The sequence below is a fragment of the Passer domesticus genome, chromosome 10 (assembly GCF_036417665.1).
Source record: "Passer domesticus isolate bPasDom1 chromosome 10, bPasDom1.hap1, whole genome shotgun sequence".
Classification (NCBI taxonomy): domain Eukaryota; kingdom Metazoa; phylum Chordata; class Aves; order Passeriformes; family Passeridae; genus Passer; species Passer domesticus.
The window spans coordinates 35,133,244-35,146,091 of NC_087483.1; the positions used below are offsets into that span (position 1 = coordinate 35,133,244).

Genomic DNA, 12,848 nt, shown 5'->3' on the forward strand with positions numbered 1-12,848 from the left:
GGAGAATACAGAGTCTGAAATTGATGCACAAAAGTAATGCTTGTTGGTGTTTAACACCCAAAACCTCTTTTTTATTTCTTGAATCTGATCATTTTTTTAAAAGGTTGATTTTTGGTTGACAGTGGGAGGTGAATAGTCTGAGTGAAAGTTTAGTGTTACAAGAAATTTTCCTTACATTTAGTCACTTTAGCCACCTCTTCTTTTCACAGAGGGCCTTGTTGCATGTTTTAAAACACACACTATATGATACTGATTATATGTATGTGTCCCTGGTAGAAAGATAACAAAATGATAGAAGTTAAATTGTTGTGTATAATTCTTCATGTTTTGCTGTAGCTTCGCATTAAAACTCTGATGACTGGAATGGCTGCAATGGCAACAGAAGAGGTCAGTAGTATTTAAAACAGATACAGCTTTCTTTAAATTATGGTTAATTGTGGTAATGATTCTTAAAATCAGGCTGCTGATTCGGGTCTGAAGTCATGGAATGACTGTGTTTAAATTTTCATAAGAAGAGTGCATAAAAATGGTTGAATTAGGAAGACAGTAAATTTTACAGGGCTAATTAGTTCATCATTTGCCTTGAAATGATAATGACAATATAAATAAATGCCTATTTTAAATGATTTCTACAAGAATTTCAGGGGAAAGACATTACTCTGCTGCTACCCAAGATGCACTATCTTACTTTATTCATCTTGTGAAATTGGAAAACTGTGCCTTTCAAGGTTCTTTTCAAAACACTTATAAATACAACAACATTAGTTTAAGATACAGAAAATACTGGATATGTATCTTCTTTTCTTAATTAATTGTGTTTAATGGTCTAATGGAACTTGTAGTCTGTTCTTTGATTTCTGGGTGAAAGGACTGGAAATAATCTCAGTTGTTAAACATTGTTTCTGTTTATGCTGGAGTCATGAAAGGAAAGGTAATAATTAGTCTGGTCTCAGAGTTGGCTGACATACTTTCTACTGAAATCCACTGTAGAATTCAGTTCTGTTTGAAAACTGGTTTTATACATACATGCAGTTTAAAGGTGAATTCTTGCACATGCCTGCATGCTTAGAGGTTTATTAAGCAAATGCAAAATTCAGTATAAAGAATTAAAATTTAGTTTCTGAAATATGAATAAAAATTTGCTAAAAGGATTTAAGTGAGACAATTCTATCAGCAAAATGAGGTTTGGGGGGTAAAATGTTTCCTGGACTTTTCTTATGATTAGGGATTTTTACTCACTGTGCAAATTTCTGTTTAAAATTAGAACTTATTGGAAATTATCATGTAAAAGTACAGGCAGTTCCAAAGCTCCAAGCATCAAATTGTATTTTCTTGATACAATTGCAGGGCAAACTGACAGCAAGCACAGTTGGCCAGATTGTTGGGCTCCAGTCAGATGAGATCAAGCAAATTGTGTCTGAATATGCTGAGAAGGTAAGTGTGTTACCTGAGTGGGTTTAACACTGTGGTCTTTGATAGATTTTTAATTTAGGCTTTAAGCTGCCAACTTCATTGCCATGATTCTCTTGAAACACTATTTAATACATGCTGTGGGCAGCAGCACAGGCAGAGTTCAGAGTTAAACATACCCAGGCTTTTGGTGTGAATAGTGCATATCCCTAAATTACGTTTGTGACAAATTTGGGTTTAAGCACCTGCCTAAATGCTTTCATGGATGAAGAGGGGCCTGAGTTGTACCTATTCAAACTAGAGGCCTAAATTCTTGATATGCTTTAAAATGTTCAGTGTTAAGCACAGAAATGCAGTTCTGTGGGCCTGCTCAGAGAAAAGTCTAGGCGGCCTCCACTCAGATTTCCGGATGTTTGCGCTGGACTCCAGTTCCCAGCCATGCCCTGGATCTCAAGTTTTGAATCTCATCTCATCAAACTCAAACCTTTGTTGGTTTGAGAAGTCAAAGCAATTAAATATGTGTGTTTGCTCCAGTTACTGTGTTCAGCTGTGATTGTTTTTTGCAGTAATGTGAAAAGAAAATCTGGCTCTCCAAGCAATTAATGCGTCCAATACATCACTGCCAGATATGAGTTATAGGTCGCTCTTACTTGTCCAATAGTCTTCTCATATTTCTTCCTTTTTGTTGACATATTTGAGGTATGGAGCTTTCCCATTCTGGAGATAAACCCTATAGCTCAACAGCAAATTCTTGGCTTTTCTTTATTATAAAAGATTGGAAGAACAGAAGCCCAAGGGTCATATTTCAATGTTACATTTCTTCTGTTCTGAGAGAAGGGAGCAGGACCTTGACTATTATAGTAGAGCTATGATTAATACTCTGAAAAGTAAGAACTGATTCAAGTCAAACCAAAAATAGATCACTTTTCAAATCTATGGGATGTGATAAAAAAATAGAATTTCTGTGCATGTATGCATGCACCACGAAGAGAATTAAGGATGTTACCAAAGAGTTTATTGAAGCATCAGCAGTGTTTGGATATGATTCTAATAGTCTTAGCCCCTGGTAACTGTACATAGCCTGAGAAACACAGCAGTCTTTATTTGTTTACCAGAGTCTTAATAGAATCCACAAGCCCAGTGAAGATACCTGACAAGACAAATGCGAGGTCTGATGTTGCCATGGGCCAGGACCTTTCTTACAAGAGGCATTTTTGCAGAAGATCAATGCTTAGAATTTTCTGCATTTGCCCCTCCATTCTTTTGCCATGTTAACCAGCTGAGTGAACTGGAGGAAGGATTGTAGTGTTGTTCCTCACCTTCTGAAAATACCGGCAGAAAATTATTATTGAGTAGCAAATTGATCATCTTTAAACAGAGACATTAGTGATGGTTCTTTCCCATTTTCCAAAAACAAGATGTAAAGTTCACTTCTTGAAATATGATCCACTTTTTTTTTTTATGCCAAAGCTGTACTACATGAATTTTTACTATTTCTGCAAACATTAGTCTCAGACTGGTTTAGCTCATGTTTCTTTCTCTTGCATTTCCATTTTTCTCTCTTTGTATCTTATGCATGTAAGAGGCTAAATCTGTGATGAGAAGGATAAGGTTTTGGAATGCATAACATGATGAAGGAATGTGATTTGACTAAATGGTGAGAGGATTAAGTAAGACTGAGTGTATATTTGTTGAGTAGTTCAGGGTCACAGGTGTTGCTTAGAGTAATTTCTTCCTTTCCTAACAACAAAAGCAAAGAAAGGTTCTGAATTGTTTGGTTCAGCCATCAGAATTGGTCTTTTCTTGCTGTGGATGTAAAAGCATAACAGATCATTAAGCTGCTCTTCAATATGAATTACATAGAAAATGTAGAGGAGGAAGACAGGCTTTGCCTTCAGTTAAAATTAAGCTGCTTACCCATCTGCCTAGAGTGGAACCAGGAGCAAATAGGGGTGAAGAGTATATCACACTTCTTGTAGCATTTTAGCTGATTATGCATTGTAGCGGTTGTCAGCATTTGGTAATTATTCAAAAAGCACTTAGTAGTGAAGTCTTTGGCAGACTATAAATTAGCACTTGAGGTACTTGAAAATTAACTGATTTTCTAGTGAAATATTGGAAATGGATTAAGTGAAAAAAGAAGTCTGAGTGCATGGAGCAAATTACAGAAACAGATGGATGCAAGTATCAAAGTGAAGACTTTCAAAAGGTACAAATAATTTTTAGGCAAATAATTCCTTAGAGATCAAGATGTCACTGGTTTTTAATGAGTCTTTTGTCTACTGCAAATATACAATTTCTATTCTAAATGTTGTTATTGGTTTTTCAGCAATCTGAGCTTTCCGCTGAGGAGCGACCAGAAAGGCTCGGAGCTGCCCAGCAGCACAGAAGGAAGGTGGCATCTCTCAACAAGCAGATTTTGCAGAAAACCAAACTCCTCGAAGAGGTAAGTATTGTGTGTGTAGGAAAGAAGAAAACATTGATAAAAGTGGTTGATCACAAAGTTTTTGCCATCCAGAAAATACCTGCAAGCTACCTTCTCCACCAGCAGTTTGTCATGCTGAGCACTGATTTCTCTGAATGTCATGCTTGCATTTCCCTTGGATTGTGAGAACAGGTTGTGTTCTTGGGGCACTTAGCTCAGCCTTAATTTTGGGAAGCACCATTTTGCCATTTTAACAGTTGAGGGCCCTTTAATTCTGTGCAGCTTGTTTTCAGTACATAACAATCTCAGTGCTGTTTTTATATGGGGAAAAAATGTACTGACAGCTGTAAGCCAAATATAATCCTTTTATCACTTTACTAAAGTAAGAATTTCCTGGCTGAATTTCATTTACCACTTGCCAAAATCAGCTTTTGAAATCAGTGACAGTCAAGAACCCGGTCTTTTAAAAAATATTTTTGGAGTTCTACTTCAATACTGCAATAAGTTTTGGCAAGATTTCTCAAAACTAACAATTCATGTCAGTTTTCATGAGATGTAGACTGCAGACTTAAATTTTTTTCAGTTACTTAGAATAAAATTTATTGGTGAATTATTGGTGAAAAATCATGAAAAACAACAACAAAGCTTTATTTTTATAAATTTGGCTGTGGAAAGAGAAGAGTGGAGCATTGAGTCACAGCTCTGTCCTGTGAACAGCAAACTAAAGCAGCATGAAAGGAAGTGGAACTGTGCTACATGTGCATTTTCTGTTTGCTCACTTTTGCTCCACTTTTGTAAACCATGTCCTATTTTTGTTGTCACTATTTGCAATCTTATCTTAAATCATGAGGAATTTAAAGAAGGATGTTTTTTCTAAAATTAGCTTCCGAAAATTAATTGACAAGTGAAGTATCTAATATTTGTTTATAATACATATTTTGCTCACTGCCTTATTAGACTTTTCATAGTTACATAGAAGAAAACCATAAAGCAGCTTGGTTATTTGGTGTGGAAGTGTCTCTGGTTTGGTGCCATGGTGCTTCTGTGCAAGGCTTGAATTGCCCTGACTTATTTGGAGAAGTATAAAATGGGACTCATTCTTAAGAGCTTGGTGTGAAACTAGGCCAGTACGACCAGGCTAGAAAAGTTTGAGCAGTTTGGCAGAGATTCTGTCCAATAAGTCACCATTCTGTTGGCCTCTGTTTTGGAAAAGCTGTTGTTTATTCTGGGACTTTATACACCTAAAGGATCAGGTGGTAAATGTTTGCTATTAGTAATTAAATATTCAGTCAGAATTCTTGCACTCAGATGCAGGAGTAGCTGACAGGAAAAGACAGTGTTTGTTATGCTTGGCCTGCTGTTTGACAGACAACCATTATGAGCAGCTCAAATATTCTCTGTTCTCCATTACAGGTGTAATTAGTGTGAATATAGACCCAACAGATACAACTCTTTTTTTTTTTCTCTTTTGTAACAGTTGCAAGCTAAATGTGCTGATCTGCAGGCAAAATGTACCAAAGCAAAAAAGACATTAGCAGAGGTAATCTTTGGTTTTTTCTGTGTTGTTTGTAGCTGAAACTTTTTTGAGTAATTTTGTTTGTGAAGGGATATATTAAACACTGAAGATGTTTGCCAGCTTAACTCACTGATCTCATAGTGTGGGAAACTCAATTTATTGTCAATCAATTTAGTATCAATTTATTATTAATTGTAACCCTTAGGTTAAGAGTTACAGTGAAAAGCTGGACAAGGAATTGGCAGCCTTAGAAACAATAGAATCCCAAGCAGATTCTAGGTAAGTTTCTTCCTTTGTTATCTTTGAAATTCTGAAAAATGATGGTTTTAAAATGAATCATTCAATGTTTCTTGGTTTGTCAGCCTTAACAAATAACTAAAATTTAAAAATTAAATTATTCTCCAGCTTGCTTTCCAGAGACAGGGAAATACTGCAATAGGATTCAGTCAGAATGAAAAGTGTCAGTCTGTAGTTCAAAATAATTGTAGGTGTTTAAAGCAGAAGAGCCCTAGACACATCTGACAAGTAGATGAGGCATTCTTGATTTATTTTGTTCATATTTGAAGCCTTCATCTCACATAAATGAAATAGAAGTCTCTCAAAACTTTCACAATAATGAGGTTAAAACATAACAAAGCCAAATGCAGAAAACACTCCATCTTTATTTTGACCTTGGTATATCAGTGCTGATATTTGGTTTTAATTTACCCAGGTTTTATTGTAAATTTATTTAGAACTAAGCTTGTTTTAATATTTGTTAATTCTCAATTTGTTTAAATTAGAAACTAAAAATCTAACATAGTTTGCTGGATCTTCAAATTTAGCATATTACAGAGTCTGCGAGCACTGGTGGCCATGAATGAAAACCTAAAAAGCCAGGAGCAAGAGTTCAAAGCACATTGTAGGGTAAGTTCCAGTGTCTCCTACAAGGATTCATTTGAAACTTGGTAAATAAGCACTTTCCTGGTGTGTTGTTGTGCTGTGTGTGCCTGTCTGTTGTCTGTCCCACACCTCCAGGTACTCCTAACTCCAGATTTATATCCTTTATAGAAGGATCTGAGTTGGTGTGGCCTTCCTTAATACCCTTAAGCAGGGAATGCTGTTTAATCTTCCAAATTTAAGTATTATGTATTTGTTCAATTCTGAAATTTTGTTAGAAGTTGTGTTGTCAAGATCCTTCCCTCCCCTCTTAAGAGAAGAGGTCTAAGTTTAAAAAAAATCAACTTCTGTTTGTTTTAAAGGAAGAAATGGAGAGACTACAACAAAATATTGAGATGCTGAAAGCCGAAGCAGCAGAAGATGGGGAGGAACAGGTAATAGCAAAAGTCCAAGTTCCAATTTTCAAATTGCATTTGGATTGTTTGTTTAAGTCTTTCTGACTTCTGGAACATTCTTGTAAGCCTTAAAGTATCTGCTGGAATGTTTAAAAAGCTCTGTAAAGCCACAGTTCAGGCTGATAATCCTAGAAATACAGGAGTCTGCAAACAACAACAGCATTATCTGTTCTTTTTGCAGAATCCATGGGGCTCTGCTCGTAGATGCCTTTTACTTCTTTCTTTGTAGTACCAGAGAAGAATCTCTGTGCATATCTCTGACAGAAACGTGTCTTCCTCAGAAAAAATGTCTGGTTTGGTTGTTTTTTTCTTAGAAGTGGGGTTATCTGAAGGATGAAAGCATGAGCTTTCAGTGGCTCAGTGCACTGCATGCAGTGAGCAGCTGTCAGAAGTTAGACTTGAACACAAGTGCATCCAGACTGATGGCAATGAATAATGAATGAACAGAAAAGGAGAAGCTTCAATGACTTTATTTTCAGTGGGTAAACATTTGATGCATTCATACCTCTGGAACAAGGAAGATTACAACTTCCATGATACTGCTGTCCTCCTCAACACAGCATGAAAAAATTTAAAGTGCAAATTGAAATCTTAAATTTTTTAGCAAGAAGAAGTTAGCTTGAAGTTCACACTGCAGGACGTTTAGACCACATTTTGGAGGGTTTATGTTCTGTTCAGGTGCCTTGTTATTCTTAACCCCACCACTGAATCAAAGTATAAGCACTCAGACAAGGGGTACTGACAATCTTTGGATTTGTATCTTCATTTAAAGTGTGACTGGTGTAAAGCAGTGCAAAAGCTATTGATAGCTCTTAAAAATATCAAAAGCTAAAAGCCATCTAAATGCCCTTGTTTAGAGTAAATGATGTCAGGCTTTTAATACAGATAATGAATTATTATTTTAAAAACCCACAAACATATGGTGGTGATATTGTGGGAGCCAAAGGTAGGCAAAACCAGAAAACAAAGCAAATCTGCCCATTTTTGCACTGCAGCTCTCGTATGCTACTGTAATACACAATTGTTTTGGGTTCTCAACTTCCAGGAGCCAAATAAGATTATAGAACAGCAGTACAAAGCTGAGAAAGAGAAACTTCAGAAGATCCGCCTGCTACTGGTGAGTTACTCTTTGTGTCCTTACTTGTACAAAATTGCTGATGTTTGTCTTATCTTGTAGCTTCTAATTCTTTGTCTTGTTGTTCTAATTTTAACAAGTGTTTCTGTCACAAATCAATTGCAAAAAAAAAAAATAATTGGATCCTCAGCCAAAGCTTTTTGTTTTTAAAATCAATTATTTAATAACAAAGTATTGCTGGGGGGGCTTCATCCATTTTAAGAAGAGAACAAGAAGAGGCTTTGTTTTCTCCCCTCCTAACTTTCTATTCAGGCACGAAGAAACAGAGAAATAGCCATTTTACAGCGCAAGATTGATGAAGTACCCAGCCGAGCTGAGCTCACACAGTATCAGAAGAGATTTATTGAACTTTACAGTCAGGGTATGTATATCAAGCAGGACCATCCTGCTGAAGGCTAAAGCCCTGAAAGGAGGGCAGTTGCATTTTAAGCATATGGCATGTAACAACAGCACCTACTCATTTGGTGGTATTTTAAGGGTTTTGGTATTCATGTTACACATCATATTTTCGAGGTTTTATAAGCTGGGCTTTAAGAATCTTCCTGAGGGTGAAACTCAGTTCACAAGATCTCTGGACAAAATTTTGTCTGCAGCAGGTTCTGTCATTTAGATTAATGGACAGTATGTTCTGAAAGTCCTTAATTCACCATTTACAAATGAGGTTGCTGTAAGTTTGAATCGTGTTTAATTAATTTGCCTTACCATTAGATTGCTTTTATTGTTTCTACTGACATGACATAACTGGTTCTGAACCAAACTATGTCAAGAACTACAAAGTAAAAAACAATCCTCTTGAGGGGATTGGCTTCTTTCATTTTTAATTGACACAATCCTGCTATATCTTGGTAGGAGCAGAATACAAATTGTCTTTAGCTGTTATGATCAGAAATTATAAAATTGGAAAAGGTGCAAATGGAATAAAATTTCAAAGTTGTTCCATTAAACTGATAACAGACCAGTATGCTTACTGGTGTATATTTAACTGGCTTGTGTGCTAACATAAGAAAACCTAGCTAATGATTCAGAGGCATTCTGCATTTATTAATATATGTGTGAAGCAAGCTCTGGAAGGGTGAGCAGTTCCAAACTGGTTATCTGAGTGGGATCCAAATCCCCTGCCCTGGGGAGGCACTTCCAGTGGCACAGTTCTGTGCTGTCCTCCACGTGTATTGTCCAAATACATGGAATAGATGTGAGTACAAGTCCAGTACTTCTTCCTCCCTCTTTGCTGTGCCATGCAGTTTATTTAATCAAGTCCAGCTATAAAGAACTTTGTTGTTTTTCCTTAAAATTTCTGCACATTCTCTGTCATGTCTAATTCTCTGTCATGTGTGGTCAGAGCTATGTGCTCAAAAGATGGAGCTTCCTTTATACCTGAAGTACAGAGAGACTAGCATCAAAGAGACTTGGGCAGCTTTGGGTGTGGATTTAAGATGCTTTGAATTTTATGGGACTTTGTTTCCTAAAGTACAAAGTGTGAGTAGTACCTCAGGATAACACACTGCTCAGTTGTGGTTGGGAGCCTGATTGCACAGGCTAAGCTTCTAGAGAAATGAGCTGGAAATCTCTAGCAAGTTTTTCTGTGAACTATTGTATTTTTAAAGGTACTTAGAAGCTTTTCATTTAGCCAGATTCAGGTGACCTTCAGTTGCCAAAACATGATTTTTTTGAACTTTGTCCTGTCTAACCCCTTGAAGCAATCTTCATCACTAACCTCAAACCTTAGTGATTTTGTGATTTTTGTTCCAGAATCCTTTTCAGTTACAATATTCAGTGTTTTGGTTTTGAGCTCTAACTGATCCTCTTCCATTGAAAATGTTTAAGAGAATCAATGAGCCAGTTGGTTCCTTCTTGCTCTGCTCCTTTTGTTTTACCCTGCATGGGTTCTGGTGTATGCCCGTAAGGCTCCATAAGTTGGCACAACTTTCCAACCAGGTGAAATCTTGAAAGGTTTTCTGAGTTGTTTTGTGGAATCCACTCATGAAAGACTTGTGACTACCAGAGCTGCTGGAAGAGCAGAAGGAGGTGCATGAAGGAAATGGTTTGGGAAAGGCCTCTTTCATTTGGCAGCAGTTCTGCAAATCCCAGACTAATGAGCAAGATTTCACTGAGGTTAATCATTTTTAACCCTTACATTTTTTCCAGCTTGTGGTTTCTATCCAGACTTACTTTTGCTGCCTGTTGAACTCTTTCCTTGGGAGCCACAAATATACTGGGTTTCCTTAGGCATTGGAGAACTAAAGGCTAGAGGAACACTCAGCAGATTTGAGTGTCATCCTGTAGGCCCAATGGGAAGGCATGTCTGAGCCTTGCCTTCCCAGCTGAGCTCTGACCAACATCTGCTGTAACCACCTAAACCAGAAAGTAGTAATTCTATCACCACACATTACTTTAAAACAGCAAAAGCTCTGTTGGGCATCTTGTACATGTATAACTTGACATTTATAGTCTAATGCACTTTTTTCCCCACACAGTACTACCAAAATTATCTGTTCTTCCCTGTCCCTGCTGAGGCTGTGCCCCTCCAACAACCCAGGCAAGGCCACTTGAGCAGCACAGCAGCCAGGGTGGTGGCAGGGTACAGCTTGGGAAGGAAGCACAAACAGGCAGCTGGTGGTGCCAGCAGGGGTTGGCAGAAAGGGCTGTCAGCAGTTGGGGTTTTATTTAGACACTGAGCTGTGTTGTTCTTATAAGAGATGATAGCTGGAACCCTGCTGAGAGAAACTCTGGAAGGATGTTCCCTCTGCATGTACATTACTGACTGTGTTCCATTATTGATAGTGGAAAATATGTTATAGAAAGCCTACAGAGTATTTTTACAGATTCCATTTTACCTCATATTCTTTTATTATTCTACCCCTTTTTTTTTTGTTTGTAGTCTCAGCAACTCACAAAGAAACGAAGCAGTTTTTTACTCTTTATAATACACTGGATGATAAGAAAGTATATTTGGAAAAGGAGGTAAGAAAATATTATTACTATTTTCCAAGTATTCAGTCTTTGGGGAAGGAAATAAAAAGTTTTTGCTTGGATTTCTCCATATTCAGTCCTGTCAGAGTAGAGTTACTGATCTTTGTAAACAAAAATGGAACAACAGATTCATAAGAATATTTATTGAAGGGCAACGGAGGGGCAATGGTCTGTATTGTAAAAGAATTGCTGTTAGTACAGATGTTTGAACACTCACTGTGCTCTTGAAACCTGAGTAACATTTGATCAGCAAATATCTTTGGAATCATAGCACTAAATTACCCTTTTTTCTCTTTTTAGTCGATACCTTTTATTTTGAACTCAGACCACAGCAAATTCCAGCTGCTGTCAGCAACATCAGATTTAGTTCTCAGGGTCTGAGCTGCCTACATTTAATTTGCTGGTGATTTTACTGGGTCAGAAGAGTAGTTTTCATAAAAGAATGGGTTTTTTTCCCTCCTCTTTCCCATCTCATGTAGAGTTCCCTTCTTTTTTGGGCCTGAATGATGTCAGTCTTCTTTTTTTGCAAGTGTTTGATTTCAGTAAAGATGGAGAAATAGGAGGAAACAAGAGGAAATAAAAATTACGACTGTACTTTTAAAATACAAAATGTTTTGATACCTCAGGTTTTCCTGTTTGTTCTAATAAAATAAGAACAGATTAGTGAGTTTTGCATTATATAGATACATTTCTTTAGTTTGTGAGACAAGCAGTGGTCAAATTTCTGGCTATGTAAAGACACTTTTTCAGTGTCCTTTCACAACCTGTTTTGGAGATCATGTGCAACCATTTCCTTCCCTTAAGCAGCTGATTCTACTCCACATTAGGGAGTTTTCAATTTTTCCATTCAGAAAAGTCATATACCATATTTAAAAAAATGCATGAAGTACAAGCTATATTACTTAACATTACTTTTACTTCTTCCCTACATTAGCATTTAATGCAGATTTATTTGTTGGAGGTTTTGTTTTATTCTTGGTTTGGTTTTTTTGAGGGCAGACCTGAAAATTTAAACATTATAGAGAGACTGGTTTTGAAATGGGGGCATAAAAAGCAGATTATAGAGAATATAGAAACAGAATGCAGAACAGATTTACTTCACTGTTGTATAAACTGGAAGTACTCTTGCCAAAATAATTCAATGCCTTTGGGGGGTTCACAGGGGGAATGCTGAATGTCTTGTGATGCCATCTTAACTTAGTTAAGTGTATAATATCATTGAGCTTTCCCTGAGATGCATTTAATATTAGAACCAAGGTTTCAGCAAGCAAATATTGTCTAATACTGTATAAAACATGTCCTTGGCATCTGTGCTTCACAAAGATTTCTGGAATATACTTGCATTTTGTCTTGTTCCTGGGTTTTGGGGAGATTTTTTTCCCCTTTTTCCTCCCCAATCCAGCCCTTTTGTAAAACACACTGAGCATCATTGCTTTAAAACAACAATAGTAAAAATTGTTGTTCAGTTGAATTTTGGCTATGAGGATTTTAGTTCTGTCATGAAAGGTCTCTGTCACCATGGGTCATATTTAACCCTATTTTGAGAAAGATGCATTTTTTTAAAATGGTTTAAAAGTAATTTTTTTCATAATGTCTTTCAATTTTGGGGTGTGTATGCTGATTTCACTGTAGTGTAACCCACCCACACTCTTCCTGCGCTGTGGTTGTGCAGCACTGCTGGGCAGGGTTACTTTTCCTGGCTTGAATGTATATATGTATATGTCTGTGTAAACTGTAATCATGTTCTCAAGCACAGGCTTAGTGGAAATATCTTGAGGCAGGGATGTGAACATGGCAAATATTGATGAGTAATGCAATATTTTCACTGCTGTGAATTACAGGAATTCTTAAGCACCTTGGCTGCTTGGGAGTCTGTTCAGAATTTTTTTGAGTTTCCCAAGGGAAGGTCAGGAGCCCCTGCAGATTCTGCCACGCCTGCTTATTGCTGTCTCATTCAGGTGGAGGATTTTAGATTTAGGAGAGATGAGTTCAGCTTTCTGTGGCAGTGGGACAGGTGATTCTGTTTGCAGCCCTTGGGTTTGCAGAACTCTTCAAAAG

At 37.1% G+C, this 12,848-nt stretch overlaps 1 protein-coding gene across 4 annotated transcripts in view; it reads left to right on the forward strand.

Moving 5' to 3' along the window:
- Window positions 1–12,848, forward strand: part of CCDC93 (coiled-coil domain containing 93) — a 32,147-nt gene that overhangs the window by 14,220 nt on the left and 5,079 nt on the right. For all 4 annotated transcript variants that reach the window (XM_064435144.1, XM_064435145.1, XM_064435146.1 and 1 more), the window contains exons 10-19: window positions 337–387; window positions 1,348–1,434; window positions 3,740–3,856; window positions 5,313–5,375; window positions 5,557–5,630; window positions 6,176–6,257; window positions 6,593–6,664; window positions 7,731–7,802; window positions 8,073–8,181; window positions 10,699–10,781. In XM_064435144.1, the coding sequence (XP_064291214.1) occupies window positions 337–387; window positions 1,348–1,434; window positions 3,740–3,856; window positions 5,313–5,375; window positions 5,557–5,630; window positions 6,176–6,257; window positions 6,593–6,664; window positions 7,731–7,802; window positions 8,073–8,181; window positions 10,699–10,781 (810 nt within the window). The remainder of the gene's footprint in view (window positions 1–336; window positions 388–1,347; window positions 1,435–3,739; window positions 3,857–5,312; window positions 5,376–5,556; window positions 5,631–6,175; window positions 6,258–6,592; window positions 6,665–7,730; window positions 7,803–8,072; window positions 8,182–10,698; window positions 10,782–12,848) is intronic.